Source organism: Scyliorhinus torazame, chromosome 6, assembly GCF_047496885.1.
Source record: "Scyliorhinus torazame isolate Kashiwa2021f chromosome 6, sScyTor2.1, whole genome shotgun sequence".
Taxonomy (NCBI): Eukaryota; Metazoa; Chordata; class Chondrichthyes; order Carcharhiniformes; family Scyliorhinidae; genus Scyliorhinus; species Scyliorhinus torazame.
Window position 1 is genome coordinate 165,434,394 of NC_092712.1, and position 18,363 is coordinate 165,452,756.

The window sequence follows — 18,363 nt, forward strand, 5'->3', positions numbered from 1 at the left end:
AATGCAGACTTACAGTGCTGATAAGGGCCAACCCTCCAGGGAGAATGTTAATGTCTTCAGAACCATACTCTGGAATAGCAAAATATATAGGATTTTTAAATCAGTCAATGAGACGACACATCATAACTTCAGAAGCATTACTTACCAGCTATAATCACAAAGGGCAATTACATAGAATCAAGCTGCAAGAAAAACTGAAGCAGAATGGCAAGAGATATTTGGCAGATGAGTGGAATTGTTTCCAGAAAATGTACCAGCAGTCAGTACTGAATCAGGGTACTGAAATGTACATTCACCCAGTACTGAATCATAGAATTATACAGAACTGACAATGTAGTAAATAGGGAGGAATACCGTAGCAAACCTCATGTGGACACAAACAGTAGGTAAATCATAGAATTTACAGAGCAGATGGACCATTCGGCCCATCGAGTCCGCACCGGAACTTGGAAAGAGCACCCCAGTCAAGTCCACACCTCCACCCCATCCCCTTAACATTTTTGGACACTAAGGGAAATTTGGTATGGCCAATCCACCTAACTTGCACATCTTTGGACTGTGGGAGGAAACCGGAGCACCCGGGGGAAACCCACGCAGACACGGGGAGAACCTACGGACTCCGCACAGACAACGGCCCAAGCCGGGAATCGAACCTGGGACCATGAAGCTGTGTAGAATCTGTGCTACCGTGCTGAGGACACATTGAGCAGATTCAATCTAATCTGGATGAATATGAAGTTAATGAGGGGAAAAACCAAGAAAGTCACTGGTAATACAACTTGATTGGCCCATTTCCCATCTACCCATTTCCCTATCTACTTCCTCTTTCATACATTATTTCTAATGTAATAACACTCCAGTATGCACTCAAATTCTGACAACTGCTTTATCTCTGAATCTTTTTGTTGTAATTTTATCAATTTTCCTGAAATAAATAAATCTGCTCAACCAACTACCTGGTCAAAGATGGTTGCTGATGGATTTCCGGTGGCAACCACGTTGTAAGCTGTCGCAAACTTGCTGGCTCCCGCCCGGGGAGATACATTTCAGTCCTGTAACCCCGATCGAACGGCTAAATGTGTCTTCTTCTTTTTAAACACTCGACGACGTAAACGACATTATTCAAAATGATGTCCAGCACTCATACGCCCAGGATTAATGGCAGAACAAAAGCTGCTGCAGGCAGACTGCGAGGCCCTGGAGAGCACGGTCAAAGGTGTGATGGTGGCGGGCTCAGAGTCGGCCTCGGCCCAATGGTCCACAGACCACCTGGTGGACTTTCTAACGGTGCAGTTCACAAAGCAGAGATTGGAAACCTCTGAAGACCTGGCTAGAACCACAGACCTAATCAGGGAGGCTGTGCAAAGAGTGGAAGAGCGACTTGAAGCTCGGAGTGCATTGCTGCAGAAAATGGAAGAGTCCATCGCCGACTACAAGGACCGGCTGACCTTGCTGGATGTGTAATTTACCTTGGTGGCTGATTGCCACAAAAAATTGCGGGACAAGGTTGACAAGCTGGAAACCACGAACATAGTCAAAATCTCTGCATTGTGGGTCTGTCGGAGGGAATAGAGGGCTCCCAGACCACGGAATATATAGCACAGCAGTTCAAGAAATGGATGGGAGAGCCACTTTGACCAAGAGAGCGAGATTGACCAAGCGCATAGAGCGCTCAGAAGGAAGCCAAAGGTAGGCGAGCAGCCAAGGGACAAGCAGAGAACCTGAGATGGGCCAGGGAGGCGAAGCAGAGTACATGGGAGGGGAACGTGATCCAAATTTACCCCAATTGGGGCACGGAACTAGCTAAACGTCAGGCCGAATTCAACAGGGTCAAGACAATTCTGCATAAAGGCGGCGTAAAATTCAGGGTTCTCTATCCGGAACGTATATGGATCACCTTTTGGAATCAAGAGCATTAGATCGACACCCCGAATGTGCTGCCCACTTTCCCCAGGCAGTGGGAGGTGCAGACAGTCAATGGATGGAAGGCAGGTTCTCATAATTGACTGGGCTGTGTTTACAACTCTCTGTAGTTTCTTGCGGTTTTGGGCCAAGCAGTTGCCATACCAGGCTGTGATGCAGCCAGATAGGATGCTTTCTATGGTGCATCTGTAAAAATTGGTAAGAGTCAATGTGGACATGCCGAATTTCCTTAAGTTTCCTGAGAAAGTATAGGCAGTTTGCGCTTTCTTGGTCGTAGTGTCGTCATGGCTGGACCAGGACAGATTGTTGGTGATGTGCACACCTAGAGATTTAAAGCCATCAACCATCTCCACCTCAGCCCCGTTGATGCGGACAGGGGTGTGTACGATATTTTGCTTCCTAAAGTCGATTACCAGCTCCTTAGTTTTGCTGACATTGAGGGAGAGATTGTTGTCATTACACCACTCCATTAGGTTCTCTATCTCCCTCCTGTACTCTGAGTCATCGTTGTTGGAGATCTGACCCACTATGGTCGTGCAATCAGCAAACTTGTAGATGGAGTTGGAGCCAACTTTTGCCACACAGTTGTGTGTGCATGAGGAGTATAGTAGGGGGGAGAAGTACGCTCAAGTACCTTGGGGGGCCCTACCAGGTATTGAGGACTATCGTGGAGGTGTTGTTGCTTATCCTTACTGATTGTGGTCTACGGGTCACGAAGTTGAGGAGCCAAGTCTTAGGTTTTGGAGTTTGAGCTTGGCTGGGATTATGATGTTGAAGGTGGAGCTGTCGTCAATAAATAGGAATCTGACGTAGGAGTCCTTGTTGGCGTGGTGCTCCAGCGATGAGTACAGGGCCAGGGAGATGGCGTCTGCTATGGACAGATTGTGGCAGTGTACGAATTGCAGTGGATCAAGGCATTCTGTGAGTCTGGAGTTGATGTGTCTCATGACCAACCTCTCAAAGCACTTAATATTGATAGATGCCAAGGAGTAGGTAATTCAGCCATTCGAGGGACTTACGGTTGCGGCATGTAGGTGGAGATCGCATGTTTGGTGGCTCCTACCAGAGCTGTCGTTTATGGCCTTTTAATCCAATCTTTGGTGAGGATTTGTTCGTGAGAAGCTGTGGAAAGGTCTGGGGCATTTATAGAATGTCAAATACTGCCAAGAAGAATCCAAAGAAGAAGGCAGCAAGCGAAGGTCCGCTGCCGAGCGTGGTGAGGGGGGGGCAACAGGAGGAAATATAGTGGGAGAGCACGAGTCGGGTGGGGCCACGCCCATCACGGTGGAGAAGATGCCGGAGTTGCTGGGGAGTTTGAATGGTTGCTCTCGAAGCATCAGATGGTGATTTTGGCCTAGTTTCAGGTGTGGGTGGGCAAGACCCTTCGACAGTGTGGGAGCATGCGGTGAAAATGAAAGGGATTGAGGCGGCCTTGTCATGATATAGTGACCGTTTCACCTCAGTGGATGAGGAGCTGTGGAAGGTGGCAGAGATCAGAGGGCTGAGAGACAAGGTGAAAGACCTGGCAAAGAAGTCGCGGAGTCATAGCCTGGGAATCGTGATTTGCCAGAAGGCCAAAGGTTTACGGAATACCTTGTCGATATGATGGCGAAGCTGATGGGGGAGGGAGAGGAGCACTCCCAGTTGGAGTTGGGTAGGGTCCACCGGTTGCTCCAGCCAAAACCGAGGATGAATGAGCCACCAAGGGTGGTGATCATCTGTTTCCATAATTTTCATGTGAAGGAGTGCTGAGGTGGCGAAGCAGAGGCGCGAGGTGGAGTGGGAAGGCAAGGGTATACGTATATACCAGGACTTGACTACAGAACTGGCAAGGAGGCGAGTGGCCTTCGGATGGGCGAAGGCGACGTTATATAAGCGTAAAGAGTGGTTTGGCGTGGTCTACCCGCCGAAACCAAGGGTCACATACAACTGCAGAGACTATTATTTCGAGGCGGAGGCGTTTGTGAAGGCAGAAGGCCTGGGATTGGAGACTGAATTTTGACTTTTGACAGTTTTTGGCTGAGGTTTTTCTTTGTTTTTTCTGAGTTGGGTTCTTTTTCTTGTATGGATGTTATGGTTAACTTTGTTTTTGGTTTTTTTGGATGTAATGGGGATTGGAGGGGAAAGGGGGCATTGGGGTTGGGAGAGGTTTCGTTTTTGATGTGAGGGAGAGGGCTCTGGCAGGGGCCATCGCGCTAGCAAACGCTATGTTGGCTGGTGAACGGGAGCGAGGTGGGGGGGGGGGGGGCGGAGGAGAGGAGGGGCTCCGGCTGCTGGATCCCAAATGGGCAGGTTTCGATGAGGGCCGGGTCCTGCCTACGTGGCGGGACTGGAAGGATGATCATGGTGGATAGAAAGGGGGGGGAGAGAGAGAGAGAGAGTGACCCCTGGTCAGGGTGGTGGGGGATCGGTGTAGGGAGCGTGGATTTTCTCGCATCTGAAATGAAAATGAAGGGCCTGAAAGCAGTCATGATGCGACAGGAGACCCACCTGAGGTAAAGGACCAGATGAGCTGAGGAAGGGCTGGGTGAGCCAGGTGTTCCATTCTGGCTTTGATAGTAGGCTATCAAAAAAAAAAATTCAGCCATTCGAGCTTGCTCGGACATTCAATACGATCGTGGCTGACCTCCGCTCAGCCTCAACTCCATTTTTCTGCCCGTTATCCAGAAGCCTTCATCCCATTACCAATTAAAAATCTGTCCGTCTATCTCCTTAAATTTACTCATGTCCCGGCATCCACCACTCTCTGGGGTCGCAGAAATCTACAGTTTCACAACCCTTTGAGAGATGTAATTTCTCCTCATCTATATTAAATCCATTATCCTGAAACGATGACCTCTCATTCTCGATTTCCCCACAAGAGGAAGCGTCCACTCTCCATCTATTTTGCAAATATTTATCACCTTATATACCACAATTTGTTCTCCCCACAATTTTTTAAACTCGAGAGAGTATAGGCCTAAACTGCTCAATCTCTCATCATTCTTTTTTTTGTTATAAATTTTAGAGTACCCAATTCATTTTTTCCAATTAAGGGGCAATTTAGCATGGCCAATTCACCTACCCTGCACATCTTTGGGTTGTGGGGGCGACACCCACGCAAACACGGGGCGAATCTGCAAACTCCACATGGACAGTGACCCAGAGCCGGGATCGAATCTGGGACCTCGGCACCATGAGACAGCACTGCTAACCACTGCGCCACCGTGCTGCCCTCGATCTCTCTTCATAAGACAAACCCATGGGGCGGGATTCTCCCAAACGGCGGCAGAGTGTCCACGCCTTCAGAAATGCTGTTGCGTTTCACGACGGCGTGAGCGGGCCGCTGGGAGTACCGATTCTAGCCCCGACAGGGGTTCAGCACGGCGCTGGAACCGTTCATGCCGCTCCGGCCTCCCATCCCGGTGCGAACTGTGCGCCACGGGATCCACGCATGCGTAGTGGCGCCGGTGCCCACCCGCGCATGCACGGTGGCCTCCCTCAATGCGCTGGCCCCGATGCAACATGGCGTGGGAGTTCAGGGGCCGGCTCGGAAGAAAATAGGCCCGGGGAGCGAGAGGCCGGCCCGCCGATTGATGGGCCCCGATCGCAGGCCAGGCCCCATCGCCCCCCCCCCCCCCCCCCCCCCCCGTGTGCAGGTTCCCGCCGGCTGCGACGAGGTGTGGACGGCGCCGGCGGGACTCTGCCTTTTTAGAGCGGTCGCTCGGCCCATCCCGGGCTGAGAAGCGGTGGCCTGGCCGCGTACAGTGGCCCGCGACCGCGCCGTGCCAAATGGGCCGGCTCCATTGGTGCCGATTCTCCGCAGAGCGGAGTCAGGGCGGCATGGCCCGGTTGCGGGGATTCTCCGGCTCGGCGTCGGGCTGGGAGAATCCCGCCCCTCATCTCTGGAATAAATCTAGTGCCCCTCCTCTGAACTCCTCCAATGCTACTACATCCCTCCTGAAATAAGGGGACTAAAACTATACACACTCAGGTGTGTTAGTTACTCACTAATGTACAGTTGCAGCAACACTTCCCTACTTGTACACACTATTCCCATATCGGCTGAGGTTTCTCAACCTTGTCCCTCGTCTGAGGTGTGGTGTGGTGATCCTCAAGTTAAATCACCACCCGTCGGCTTCCCCCCTCTAAAGGGAAAAGCAGTCTATGCTATTCCTTTAGCCATAAAGGCCAAAATCCATTTTGCTTCCTGAATAATGTACGAGGACACCCGGATCCCTCGGCACTGAAGCACTTTGAAGTTTCTCTCCATTTATATCATAAATTTCCTTTCCCTTTTTCTGACCAAACTGGATAACTTCACACTTTGTCCACGTTAAACTCCTTTGCCAAATTTTGGGCCACTTATTTATTCGTAAATTTATTTTCTCTTTTCAACTTACTAAACCTCCTATTTTAATTTGGTCTGCAAATTTGACTATCCTACATCCAAGTCATTAATAAATGTTGTAAAGGACTGAACTCTGTGGTACCCCACTAGTTACATTTTGCCAACCAGAAAAGACCCATTTATCCCGACTCTCTGCCTTCTATCAGTTATAATAAATTACCCCAATCCCATGTATTGACCTTTTGTGCGGCACCTTATCTGCAAGTCCAGATAAACTACATCTACAGGATGTCCATTATCCACTTGGCTTGCTATATCTTCAAAATATCTCTAGCAAATTAGTCAAACACTATTTACCCTTCATAAATCCATACTCACTCTGATGGATTGTGTTTTTCTAAATATATTGTTATTACATCCTTAATAATGGATTCTAACAATTTCCCAATGACCAATGTTAAACTAACTGGTCTATAGTTTCCTACTTTCTGCCTGCCTCCCTTTGTGAATAAGGGCATTATATTAGCATTTTTCCGATCCACTGGAACCTTTCCCGCATCCAGGAAATTTTGAAATATTATCACCAATGGATCCACTATCTCTGCTGCCACTTTCTTTAAGACCCTAGGATGTAGGCCCCCAGGCCTTGGGGATTGATCTGCCTTTAATGCCAATAGTTTGTTTAGTATTTTTTCCTTATGGTGATGATTGTTCCAGGTTCCACCCTTTCTATTACCTCTGCATTACCTGTTCCTATAAAGCATGGTACTAGTGTCCTCCACCGTGAAAACTGAAGCAAAATATTGATTTAGCATTTCTGCCTTCCCCACTATTAACTTCCCAGTCTCATCCACCAAGGGACCCACATTCACTTTAGCTACTCTCTTCCCTTTTATATACTTTCAGAAGCTTTTGCTGTATTTTTATATTTTGTGCCAGTTTTCTTTCACAATTTACCTTTGCTCTTCTTAATTACTTTTTTTTTTTAGCAACCCTTTGTTGATCTTTAAAAGTTTCCCAATCTGCCAGCCTGCCACTGGCCTTTGTAATATGGTATGCCTTAGCTTTTGTCTTTACGTTATCTTTAATTTCCTTGCTTAGCCATGGATCTTTTTACCCCTCTTACAACCATGTCTTCAATGGGAGGAATTGAATATCTTCTTAAACAACTGCCACTGCTCATCAACTGTTCTACCTTTTAGTTTTACTTCCCAGTTCACTAGGGACAAATCTGCCCTCATGCTGAAATAATTACTTTTGGTTAACTCCGGAACACTAGTGTGGGAGATTCGCGCCCTCAAATTGAATTTGAAATTCTATCATGCTATGATAGCTCTTCCCTAGAGGATCCTTGACTATGAGGTCATTAATTAATCCTTCCTCATTGCACAATATCAAATCCAGAAGCCTGTTACCTGGTTGGTTCCACAACATACTGCTCCAAGAAACAATCTCTAATAATTCAATGAACTCTCCCTCAAGGCTACCCTTGCGAATTTGATAAACCCAGTCTGATGCATATTAAAATCACCCATGATTATTGTTGTACCTTTCTTAAAGCCTCCAATATTTCCTGGTTTATACTGTGCTCCACTGCAGAACTAATGTTTGGGGACTGATAGATTACTCCCATCAGTGCCTTCCTTTGCTATTTCTTAATTCTACCCAGACCGATTCCACGTCTTGATCTCCAGTGTCGATGTATGATTTCTCATTACAGCACTGATCCATTCCTTTACCAGCAAAGCTACACCTTTATCTTTCTGTCTATCCTTCTGAAATACAGAGAACCCTTGGATATTCACCCCCAAGACCTGGTCTCCTTGTAACCATATCTCAGTAATCGCCACCAAATCATACCCCTTTGTCTCTCTTTGTGCTATTAGTTCTTTAATTTTGTTCTGAATGTTTTGTGCATGAAATCATTAATTAATCCCTCCTCATTGCATAACATCAAATCCAGAAGCCTGCTCCCTGACTGGTTCCATAACATATTGCTCCAAGAAACAATCTTCAAGTTTATTCTATTCAGACACAAAGCCTTCAGGTTTCTTCTAATACCAAATGTCCCTACTTGTGCAATATTATTCCCTTGGTGCAATATTACTTTCACACGTTCTGTCTTTTCCATTTTATTTTCTGGTAATAAATAACCTCATCATTAACCTGCACTCCTAGCATCTCCTTTAACTTTTGATTTTCAAATTTTCCATACAATTGAACCCAAAACAAAGTTCAATTTAAACACAGAATTAACCACATTAGCAAGGAAATAGTTTTACAATTAACAGTTAAACAGTTCTTCAATAAAAGAAAAAACTTTTACCTATCTACACCTGCCACTGTATATTCCAATTACCAACCCAATGCAGTTCAAATGCCACTTATAAATAAAATTAACAATCAAGGTTACTTGCTTCTCTGTGCAGACCTTTGGAGAAAGACCCTTTCAGGAACAACCTGGAAATCCTTCTGTCTTGTCAGACTTTCAGCCTTTTGGCCAAGATCAAATATAAGAAAAACGCAAGATGAGGTGTGATGCCTTGTTTTGTCAACTTGGATCTTGTGTTTCTCTCTTGTGGAGACCACGTACTGGATTAAATTTGAATTTTATTTGTTTTTGGAGCAAGCAATGAAACGGCTTAAGTGCTTGCCCTGTCCAATCTGCACATTGGCTTTGTAACCAAGAATGGGATTTTTAAAAATTTAAATCCTGCAAAATTACAAACTAAGCATAAACAATATTCAATAGCCATCTCTCTGCAAACAAGTAAATGGTTAGAATCAATGATCCTATCAACCTTACCTATGATCCCTTTATCACAGCAGACACAACATTAAAAACAACATTAGAAGAAAATATAAAATATAATACAACAATTTCCTACATTCATCACAGTTGTCACATTTTCCTTGTATCGCATGGGTTTCAATTTTGCTAACAAGTCTATTGTTATGCGGTGTTTTATCGAATGTAATTTCAAAGACTATTTGCGCATCAGTCTCACTACCTTGATTAATGCTCTTGCTTCAAAAAACAACTCTGGTTGGCCCAACACAGTTAACCTTTAATAAACCCATGAAGGCCATTATTTATTAACCTATATTTTTCTAAGTGACAACTTTGTCTCAGTTTATTGTTTAAACTTCTGTTCATCAACAATGACAGGCTGATTGGCTTATTTTTTTTTTTTAAAGCGGCATCACTCCCAAGGAGGATCGAAAGATGGTGGGCAGACCCTCTGTTACCTCCACCTTTGCTTCCATCAGCAATCTCAGATGCCTCCTGTCTATGCCCAGTGACTTTCCTACTTTGAACCGTGCTAACTTAATTAACTCCAGTATCTTTATCTAGTTCAATTTCTCTAGTGTTTCCTTCCTTTACTGTAACATTGACACCATTCTGTATTCAAGACAGGCAAAATGTGCTCACTTCGCTACACCGTTTCCACAAGATTTCCTTTCTTTGCTCCCTAATCAGCTCTACCCTCCTATTTATGGTCGGTTGGATTTTCTGCCTATTCACTCTGGAGGGATTTCACGGTCCAGCTGACAGCACACCCCTGCCGTGGATTTCCCAGCGGCAAGTTAATGGGAAACCCTGTTGATAACAGCAAGATAAGAAGGTCCTGCTGCCGGTCACTGTCGAGCTGCAGAACATGCTGGGGGGTGGGGGGGGGGAATCCCATCCGGTGTCTAGTTTACTCCCATAAACTCTCCTTGCCTCTTATTTTCTATTGTGTACCACTATCTGTGCAGATGCTGCTTGGGAAGTCTTTTCAAAACAGTTATTGCTAACTACTGTTACATTTTCCTATCTGTATGAGACCCATCAAGCCAAACAAATTATTTTGGAACAATCCATGTTTGTTGCTTGAAATTTTACCTTTCAATTTCTCTTTTTACAGGTGAAAATAAATAACAGAACCACATACCAACTCCTTTAATCAGATGGCAATTACCAGGCTCAATTGGAACCAGTTCTCGGAATACACCCATCATATTGCTGCAAACAAATGAAAAACAACATCAATTTAACAATCTGTTAAAATATATTGCCATGGATTTTCAACTTACTGCTGCATTGGAGTTGTGTTAAACATTCTGTTCTGCAGTTTAAAATACAAGTTACTTACAAAAATATTGTTTAGTCAATAGTATTTTTAGTCTGTTTCAGTAAATGTCTTAAAATGTGAAATCTTGTTTTATCATCCATGCAACTATTAACTGAAAGTTGATTTTTTTTTTTTAAAGCTGTTGGTCTCTCCAGGGATTGTAACAAGAGTGCTGGGTATAGATCAAATAAGCTAAATTCCATTTGATGTGCCACTTCTCAGTAAGAGTGCCGTTCAATTCACCTTCCATGAAAAACGAATGCATGTGGCAGTATTAGTATTGCATATGGAGCATTAGTTCTCAGTTATGATCTCTCGACTGTACCATTTAAATATATCATGCAAAAAACTAATAGGTCACTTAAGACATCAAATGTGTATATAGTGCAAAATCCTAAAATATGCAACTTCATCTTTCGTTCATGAACAATGGACATAATGTACAATGTTACTTAATAGACATTGGTCAGGAGGAAGCAGCTGGGATTAAGGTGTTTAATGTTAGTGATTCTCCCTCTTAATATTTCCATTTCCTACATAGCAGCTGAACCACTGGAATTTGCACAAAAGAGCAAATAAGCACAAAGTTGCCAAATGCAGGTTGTGTTTTAGTTGCTTGTTTCCCAAAGTTCAAATTACAAGCAAATATTGAATATATTATGAAATAAGTCAACATGCAAGAAAATAATTGGCTAATGGTCCCCTTGTTATAATCAATGTAACCAAAGTATGTAAGCAGAATACAGACCTAAAGCAAATTAGTTTCTGAACGACCTGGAGGGCTAATAGCTACACTAAAAAGCAACTTAACATAATCAGTCGAGCTCATAACATAATTCATTTAAGCTACAAGTGACATCAATTCACATGCATGGGGCCCATTTTCTGCAAAGAGAAGTTCAAGGCTGGTGCTGCTTTTCAATTACTCAGCAACTTGGAAAACCAATAGTTTCGCTGTGGCATCACTTCAGCCAATCAGAGTCAATTTACCAAACAGCATCCTTTTCTCTGGTAGTATAAACTGTTGAGATAGTTTGAAATTTGCCATTCGTCCTGATGTGATCAGATGTAAAGCTTTGGCAACAAGTCTTTATTTTCAGAAGTGGTGGGGGAGAGCGGAAAAACAGCGGGAGTGGGGGGGGGGGGGGAAGAGAGCGGGAACACAGCGGGATTGGGGGGGGAAGAGAGCGGATATACAGCGGGGGGGGGAAAGAGAGCGGATACACAGTGGGGGGGAACAGCGGATACACAGCGGGAGTGCGGGAAGAGCGGGGAACACAGCGGGAGCTGGGGGGAAGAGAGCGGTACACAGTGGGGAGCGGGGGGTGGGAGAGCGGGAGCAGGGGGGGTAAAGAGAGCGGAATACGAGAGCGGGTACACAGCAGGAGCGGGGGGAAGAGTGCAGGAACACAGTGGGAGGGGGGCAGGGAGGGAGAGCGGGAACACAGCGGGAGCGGGGGTGAAGAGAGCAGGAACACAGCGGGAGTGGAGGGAGAGAGCGGGAACGGAGTGAGAGCGGGAGGGAGAGAGCGGGAACACAGCGAGAGCGGGGGGAGACCGGGAACACAGCAGCAGGGGGGGAAAGAGAGTGGGAACACACTGGGAATGGGAACACAGTGAGGGGGGGGGGAGGGAGGGAGAGCGGGAACACAGCAGCAGGGGGGGGGGAAGAGAGCGGGAACACAGCGGGAACGGAAACACAGCGGTTGTGGGGAGTGCGAGAGCGGGAACACAGCGAGAGCGGGGGAATACCGGGAACACAGCAGCCGGGGGGGGGGGGGGGGGGGGGAGAGAGCGGGAACACCGCGGGAGCGGGGGAGACTGGGGAACACAGCAACGGGGGGGTGGAAGGAGAGCGGGAACACAGCGGGAGCGGGGGAGACCGGGAACACAGCAGCAGGGGGGGGGGGGGGGACACACAGCGGGAGCGGGAACACAGCGAGAGCGGGGGGAGGACTGGGAACAGCAGCAGGGGGGTGGGGACACAGCGTGGAGCGGGAAACCAGCAAGCAGGAACACAGCGGGAGCAGGACACAGCGAGGGGGGAGAGCGGGAACACAGCAGCAGGGGAGGGAAGAGAGCGGGAACACAGTTGGGGGGCACGGGGAAGGGGTGTTGGGAGGGGCACGGGGGGTGGGTGTGTGGAGGGGCACGGTGAATGTCTGGTGTGTTGTGTGTTGTAGTTTTGTTGGGGGCACGGGAGCGGGTGTTAGGAGAGGGCACGGGGAGCGGGTGTTAGGAGAGGGCAAGGGGAGCGGGTGTTGGAGAGGGCACGGGGAGCGGGCGTTGGGAGAGGGGCACGGGGAGGGGGTGTTGGGGGCACTGGGATGGGGGGGGTGTTGGGGGGGCACGGGGAGGGGGTGTTGGGAGGGGCATGGGGAGCGGGTGTTGGGAGAGGGCATGGGGAGGGGGTGTTGGGAGAGGGCACGGGGAGGGGGTGTTGGGAGAGGGCACAGGAGGGGTGTTGGGAGGGGCACGGGGAGGGGGTGTTAGGAGAGGGCACGGGGAGGGGGTGTTGGGAGGGGCACGGGGAGTGGGTGTTGGGAGAGGGCACGGGGAGGGTGTGTTGGGAGAGGGCACGGGGAGGGGGTGTTGGGAGGGGCACGGGGAGGGTAGTGTTGGGAGAGGGCACGGGGAGGGGGTGTTGGGAGAGGGCACGGGGAGGGGGTGTTGGGAGAGGGTACGGGGAGCGGGTGTTGGGAGGGGCACGGGGAGCGGGTGTTGGGAGAGGGCACGGGGAGGGGGTGTTGGGAGAGGGCACGGGGAGGGGGTGTTGGGAGGGGCACGGGGAGCGGGTGTTGGGAGAGGGCACGGGGAGGGGTGTTGGGAGAGGGCACGGGGAGGGGGTGTTGGGAGAGGGCACGGGGAGGGGGTGTTGGGAGAGGGCACGGGGAGCGGGTGTTGGGGGGGGGGGCACTCTCTACCCACACTTTCTCCAACTCCCAGTCGGTGAGTGGTGCGGGTTTAAGGGAACAGGTTTGCTGACAGGTTACACTTTGTGCTCTGACTCACTTCTGATGGATGAGCCGTGTTTGTGATAAAAGCTCCTTGCGCCTTGGGATTACCTGGGCCGCTTTGACGGTGGCACTTTGCCGTCACACTCTGCTTTGCGGGGCCAGAGCCAGAACTTCCCAACCCTCCACCTGGAAAACAAATCCACTTATTTCTCGCGTTATCACTTTACCAGATATCCAGGAGCTGGTATGCGACCACAGAGAGGATCCCGGTGCAAACAGCGACTGTCAGCAGCTTCGCCATGGCCAGGCAGAGCTGTGCGAGCAGTCAGCAGGGCGTCCGCGCCTTTCACTCCTCCCACACAGACCGCCTCAAACAGCTGAGAAGCTGAAGAACACTAATAACCTTGGCAGCACTTGGTTGGTTTATCATTCATACGTAAGCGGCATTTGCTGCCTGAATTGGTTGATTACAATGTCTGAACTTGTGTCAAAAGCAGAAAATACTGGACAGTCACAGCAGGTCCGACAGTCACCCAGACTCCAAACGTCGGGGCTGGATTCTCCAATTTTCTGTCCTGACCCCATGGGCATGGGAACGGTGGCGTTTTACTACCGAAACATTGGCGCAAAATAATAATAATCTTTTATTGTCACAAGTATGAAGTTACCGTGAAAAGCCCGAGTCGCCACATTCAGGCGCCTGTTCGGGTAAGCTGGTAGGGGAATTGAACCTGCGCTGCTGGCCTTGTTCTGCATTACAAACCAACCGTCTAGCTCACTGAACGGCCACCGTGGTGGGGGGCTAGCAGGCAGGCAGCGTAGAGCACCCGGCTCTAGCTGCCGATATGGCCAGAGAATTGCAGGTCCGCGAAAGCGGCGCCGCCCCCAATTTCGTCGCAAACATGGATTCTCCGGCCGATTGCCGACGCGATTACAGCGTCGGAGACTGGAGAATCCCGCCTGTTAGCTCTCTTCGCTCTCCACAGATGCTGTTAGACCTGCTGAGATTGTCCAGTATTTTCTGTTCCTGTTTCAGGTTCCAGCATCCGCAGCAATTTGCTTTTATCTGAATTATGTTTCCTGTGAAAATGTAACATGTTGGCAAGGATACTGAGAATCCTTGCAAACTCCCTAATACAGGGCAAGGCATCAGCCATGAGCTTTCTTGAACAACAGTAAGTGATTTATTAGAACTAAAAACTGGGGAAACTAAGTACAGGAACAGCAGTTGAAAAACAGGTTTTTCTCCTTGATTCTGGATCCTCACTGACTGGGGTCACAAGGCATGTGCTATCTTCCCATTGGCTAGCCCGCTCTGATGTGATGGGCCCTGGGTAGGTCATAGATTTCATAGAATTTACAGTGCAGAAGGAGGCCATTCGGCCCATCGAGGTCTGCACCAGCTCTTGGAAAGGGCGAACAACCAAGGTCAACACCTCCACCCTATCCCCATAACCAGTAACCCCACCCAACACTAAGGGCAATTTTGGACACTAAGGGCAATTTACCATGGCCAATCTACCTAACCTGCACATCTTTGGACTGTGGGAGGAAACCGGAGCACCCGGAGGAAACCCACGCACACACGGGGAGGATGTGCAGACTCCGCACAGACAGAGACCCAAGCCGGAATCGAACCTGGGACCCTGGCGCTGTGAAGCAATTGTGCTATCCACAATGCTACCGTGCTGCCCCACAATGCTACCGTGCTGCCCTATGCCTGTCATGTGCCCTATAACCGACCACCCCTTAAAGGGGCCACTTTACAACACTCAAACTGGTGCTTTTGACTGCCCAAATCTCATTTTGAGTCAGCCATTCAGTTAATTTATGATCTAATTTGCATCTATGATATAATTTGCTATTTTGCCTGTCTTACATCTTTTGAATTCTGCGACCAGTGGGGGTAAGAATGTAGAAACAGCCATTCAGCCCATCGAGCCTGCTCAGCTTTCAATATGATCAGCCATGATCATTCACTTCGACATATTTTCCCCACACAAGCCCCATATCCCTCCAAATTATAGGAATTTAGAAATCTGTCAATGTCTACTTTTAACATGCTAAATGACTGAGTTTCTACAGTCCTCTAGGATGGAGAATTGCAAAGATTCACAACCCTCTGAATAAAACCTTTTCTCCTCATCTTCGTCCTAAGTGCTTCCTCTTATTTTGAAATTGTGTCCCGTGGTTCTAGACTCCCCAACCTAGAGACGCATCTTACATGCATCTACCCTGTCTATCCCATTAAGTATTTTGTAGGTTTCAATGAGTTCATCTTTCATTCTTCAAAGCTCTAGAGAATACAGGCCCAATTTTCTGAATTTCACAGGACAGTCCTGCCATCCTGCAAACAAATCTGGTTAACATCCTGTGGTAAATCACTGTTGCACCTGTATTGGTGATGTACGGTAGGACCTATACTACAGATTCGCCGGTAGTCCCTGCCTGTATAAATATGCGTGTCCTCCAGCCAGCAGCCATTTCGCCAGCTGCTGTGGGAGGCCACACATCTGATAGCAATAAAGCCTCAGTTGGATTCAACTATCGTCTTTTGTCCAATTGATCGTGGCTCAATTTATTGCTATCAAACCGGATTGCCTGCAGCTGGATCCTCACTCAAGCGACGCCAGAAAGGACTTCCAGCACTCGTTAGCTTGCTTCGAAGCGTATATCAACGCGGCGCCAACCCCTGTTCCGGAGGCTCGGAAGATTCAGATTTTATATTCCAGGTTGAGCTCCAAAGTCTTTCCGTTAATCCAGGACGCGCCGAACTACACCAAAGCCATGACTCTACTCAAGGACAACTACGCACAGAAGACGAACACGCTCTTCGCCAGGCACGCACTCGCCAATCGCTCTCAACTCCCTGGTGAGTCCATTGAAGACTTCTGGCGGGCCCTAATCCCACTAGTCCGGGACTGTGACTGTCAGGCCATTATGGCCACCGAACACTCAGACCTCCTTATGCGGGACACTTTTGTGACTGGAATTGGGTCAGATCTCATACGCCAGCGACTCCTAGAAGGGGCCACGCGCGACCTCGCAGAGACTAAAACGCTAGCGACTCCATGACGGTTGCCCTGCGCAATGTCCAGTCCTACACCCCCAGCCACGCAGCCCACCCCTCCTACGCTTCGTGGACCACACAGACAGCCGCCCCAGCGGGGGCGCTGCCCACCCAATACGCCTGCGCTGCACGCCAGCCAGCGAACCCCGGGGGCCCCCGATGCTATTTTTGCGGCCAACAGAAGCACCCCTGCCAATGCTGCCCGGCCCGCGCTGCCCTTTGTAAAGCCTGCGGGAAGAAGGGTCAATTCGCTGCAGTGTGCCAGGCCCGCTCAGTAGCCGCTATTGCCCCCACCCCCCTCGGTCATGGACAATGGGCGCCGCCATCCCCCCCCTCAGACCACGTGCGGCCAGTGGGTGCTGCCATCTTCCCCTCCACGCAACACGTGCATTCCATGGGCGCCGCCATCTTGTTCCACCCCCGCAACGTGCGTTCCATGGGCACCGCCATTTTGTAACCCTCAAGATCTTCGGGGGCCGCCATTTTGTCTACCCCGCAGCACATGGGCACCACCAGTGTTCCAGGACCCGGGCTCACCAGCCGCCCCATTACCCGACAACCAACTAAGACTCACCTCCATGTCAATTGACCAGTCTCGTTCGCATAACCTGTACAACGCATCCACCAGCGTGAAAGTCGACGGACATGTAACCTCCTACCTGCTGGACTCCGGGAGCCCTGAAAGCTTCATATACCCGGATACGGTAAGGCGCTGCTTCCTCACGATACACCCCGCCAACCAAAAAATCTCCCTGGCCTCCGATCCCAATGCGTAGCGATCCGGGGGTACTGTACGGTCACGCTCACGGTCCAGGGCGTAGAATTCAGTGGCTTCCGCCTCTACGTCCTCCCTCACCTCTGCAGCTGCACTAATCCGTGACCTGGACTTCCAGTGCAACCTCCAGAGTCTAACTCTGAAATTGGCGGGCCCTTACCACCAACCTTACCACCTCTTTGCCAATCTAACTCCAGATTGCAAACCCGTCGCCACCAGGAGCAGACGGTCCAGCACCCAGGACAAGACCATCATCAGGTCCGAAGTCCAGCGGCTGCTTCGGGAAGGCATCATCAAGGCCAGTAACAGCCCCTGGAGAGCTCAAGTGGTAGTAGTTAAAACTGGGGAGAAACACCGAATGGTCGTGGACTACAGTCAGACCATCAACCGGTACACGCAGCTCAACGCGTACCCCCTTCTACGCAAATCTGACATGGTTAACCAGATTGCGCAGTACCGGGTCTTCTCAACAGTAGACCTGAAATCCGCCTACCTCCAGCTCCCCATCCGTAAATCGGACCGCCCATACACCGCCTTCGAGGCAGACGGCTGCCTATACCACTTCCTTAGGGTCCCCTTCGGCGTCACAAACAGGGTCTCGGTCTTCCAAAGGGGGATGGACCGAATGGTTGACCGGTACAGGTTGCGGGCCACCTTTCCCTACCTAGACAACGTCACAATCTGCGGCCATGATCAGCAGGACCACGACGCCAACCTTGCTAAATTTCTCCACACCGCTACTCTCCTAAACCTCACTTACAACAAGGAGAAGTGCGTGTTCAGCACGAACCGCTTAGCCATCCTCGGCTATGTGGTCCAGAACGGAGTTCTGGGGCCCGATCCCGACTGCATGTGCCCCCTCATGGAGCTCCCCCTCCCCCGTTGCCCCAAAGCCCTCAAACGCTGCCTGGGGTTCTTTTCGTACTACGCTCAGTGGGTCCCAAACTATGCGGAGAAGGCCCGCCCACTCATACAGTCCACCCTGTTTCCCCTGACGACCGAGGCCCAACAGGCCTTCGCCCAGATCAGAGCTGATATTGCCAAGGCCACAATGCACGCTGTAGATGAGACACTGCCCTCCCAAGTAGAAAGCGACGCATCAGACGTTGCGCTAGCCGCCACCCTCAATCAGGCAGGCAGGACCGTGGCATTCTTTTCCCGCATCCTTCATGCCTCTGAAATTCGGCACTCAT

General features: G+C 49.4%; 1 protein-coding gene and 1 long non-coding RNA gene across 3 annotated transcripts in view; one reads left to right on the forward strand and one right to left on the reverse strand.

Annotated features, from left to right (window-relative positions):
• Positions 1–10,380, forward strand: part of LOC140425129 (uncharacterized) — a 65,368-nt gene extending 54,988 nt beyond the window's left edge. The window contains exon 4 of the long non-coding RNA XR_011947768.1: positions 10,162–10,380. This is a non-coding gene — a long non-coding RNA (uncharacterized lncRNA). The remainder of the gene's footprint in view (positions 1–10,161) is intronic.
• LOC140425128 (serum paraoxonase/arylesterase 2-like) overlaps positions 1–13,709 on the reverse strand; it is a 90,449-nt gene extending 76,740 nt beyond the window's left edge. For both annotated transcript variants that reach the window (XM_072509050.1, XM_072509052.1), the window contains exons 1-3: positions 13,553–13,709; positions 10,189–10,259; positions 14–69 (exon numbers count right to left, since the gene is read on the reverse strand). In XM_072509050.1, the coding sequence (XP_072365151.1) occupies positions 14–69; positions 10,189–10,259; positions 13,553–13,626 (201 nt within the window). In that variant the 5' untranslated portion in view covers positions 13,627–13,709. The remainder of the gene's footprint in view (positions 1–13; positions 70–10,188; positions 10,260–13,552) is intronic.
• Between the last annotated feature and the right edge of the window lie 4,654 nt (positions 13,710–18,363).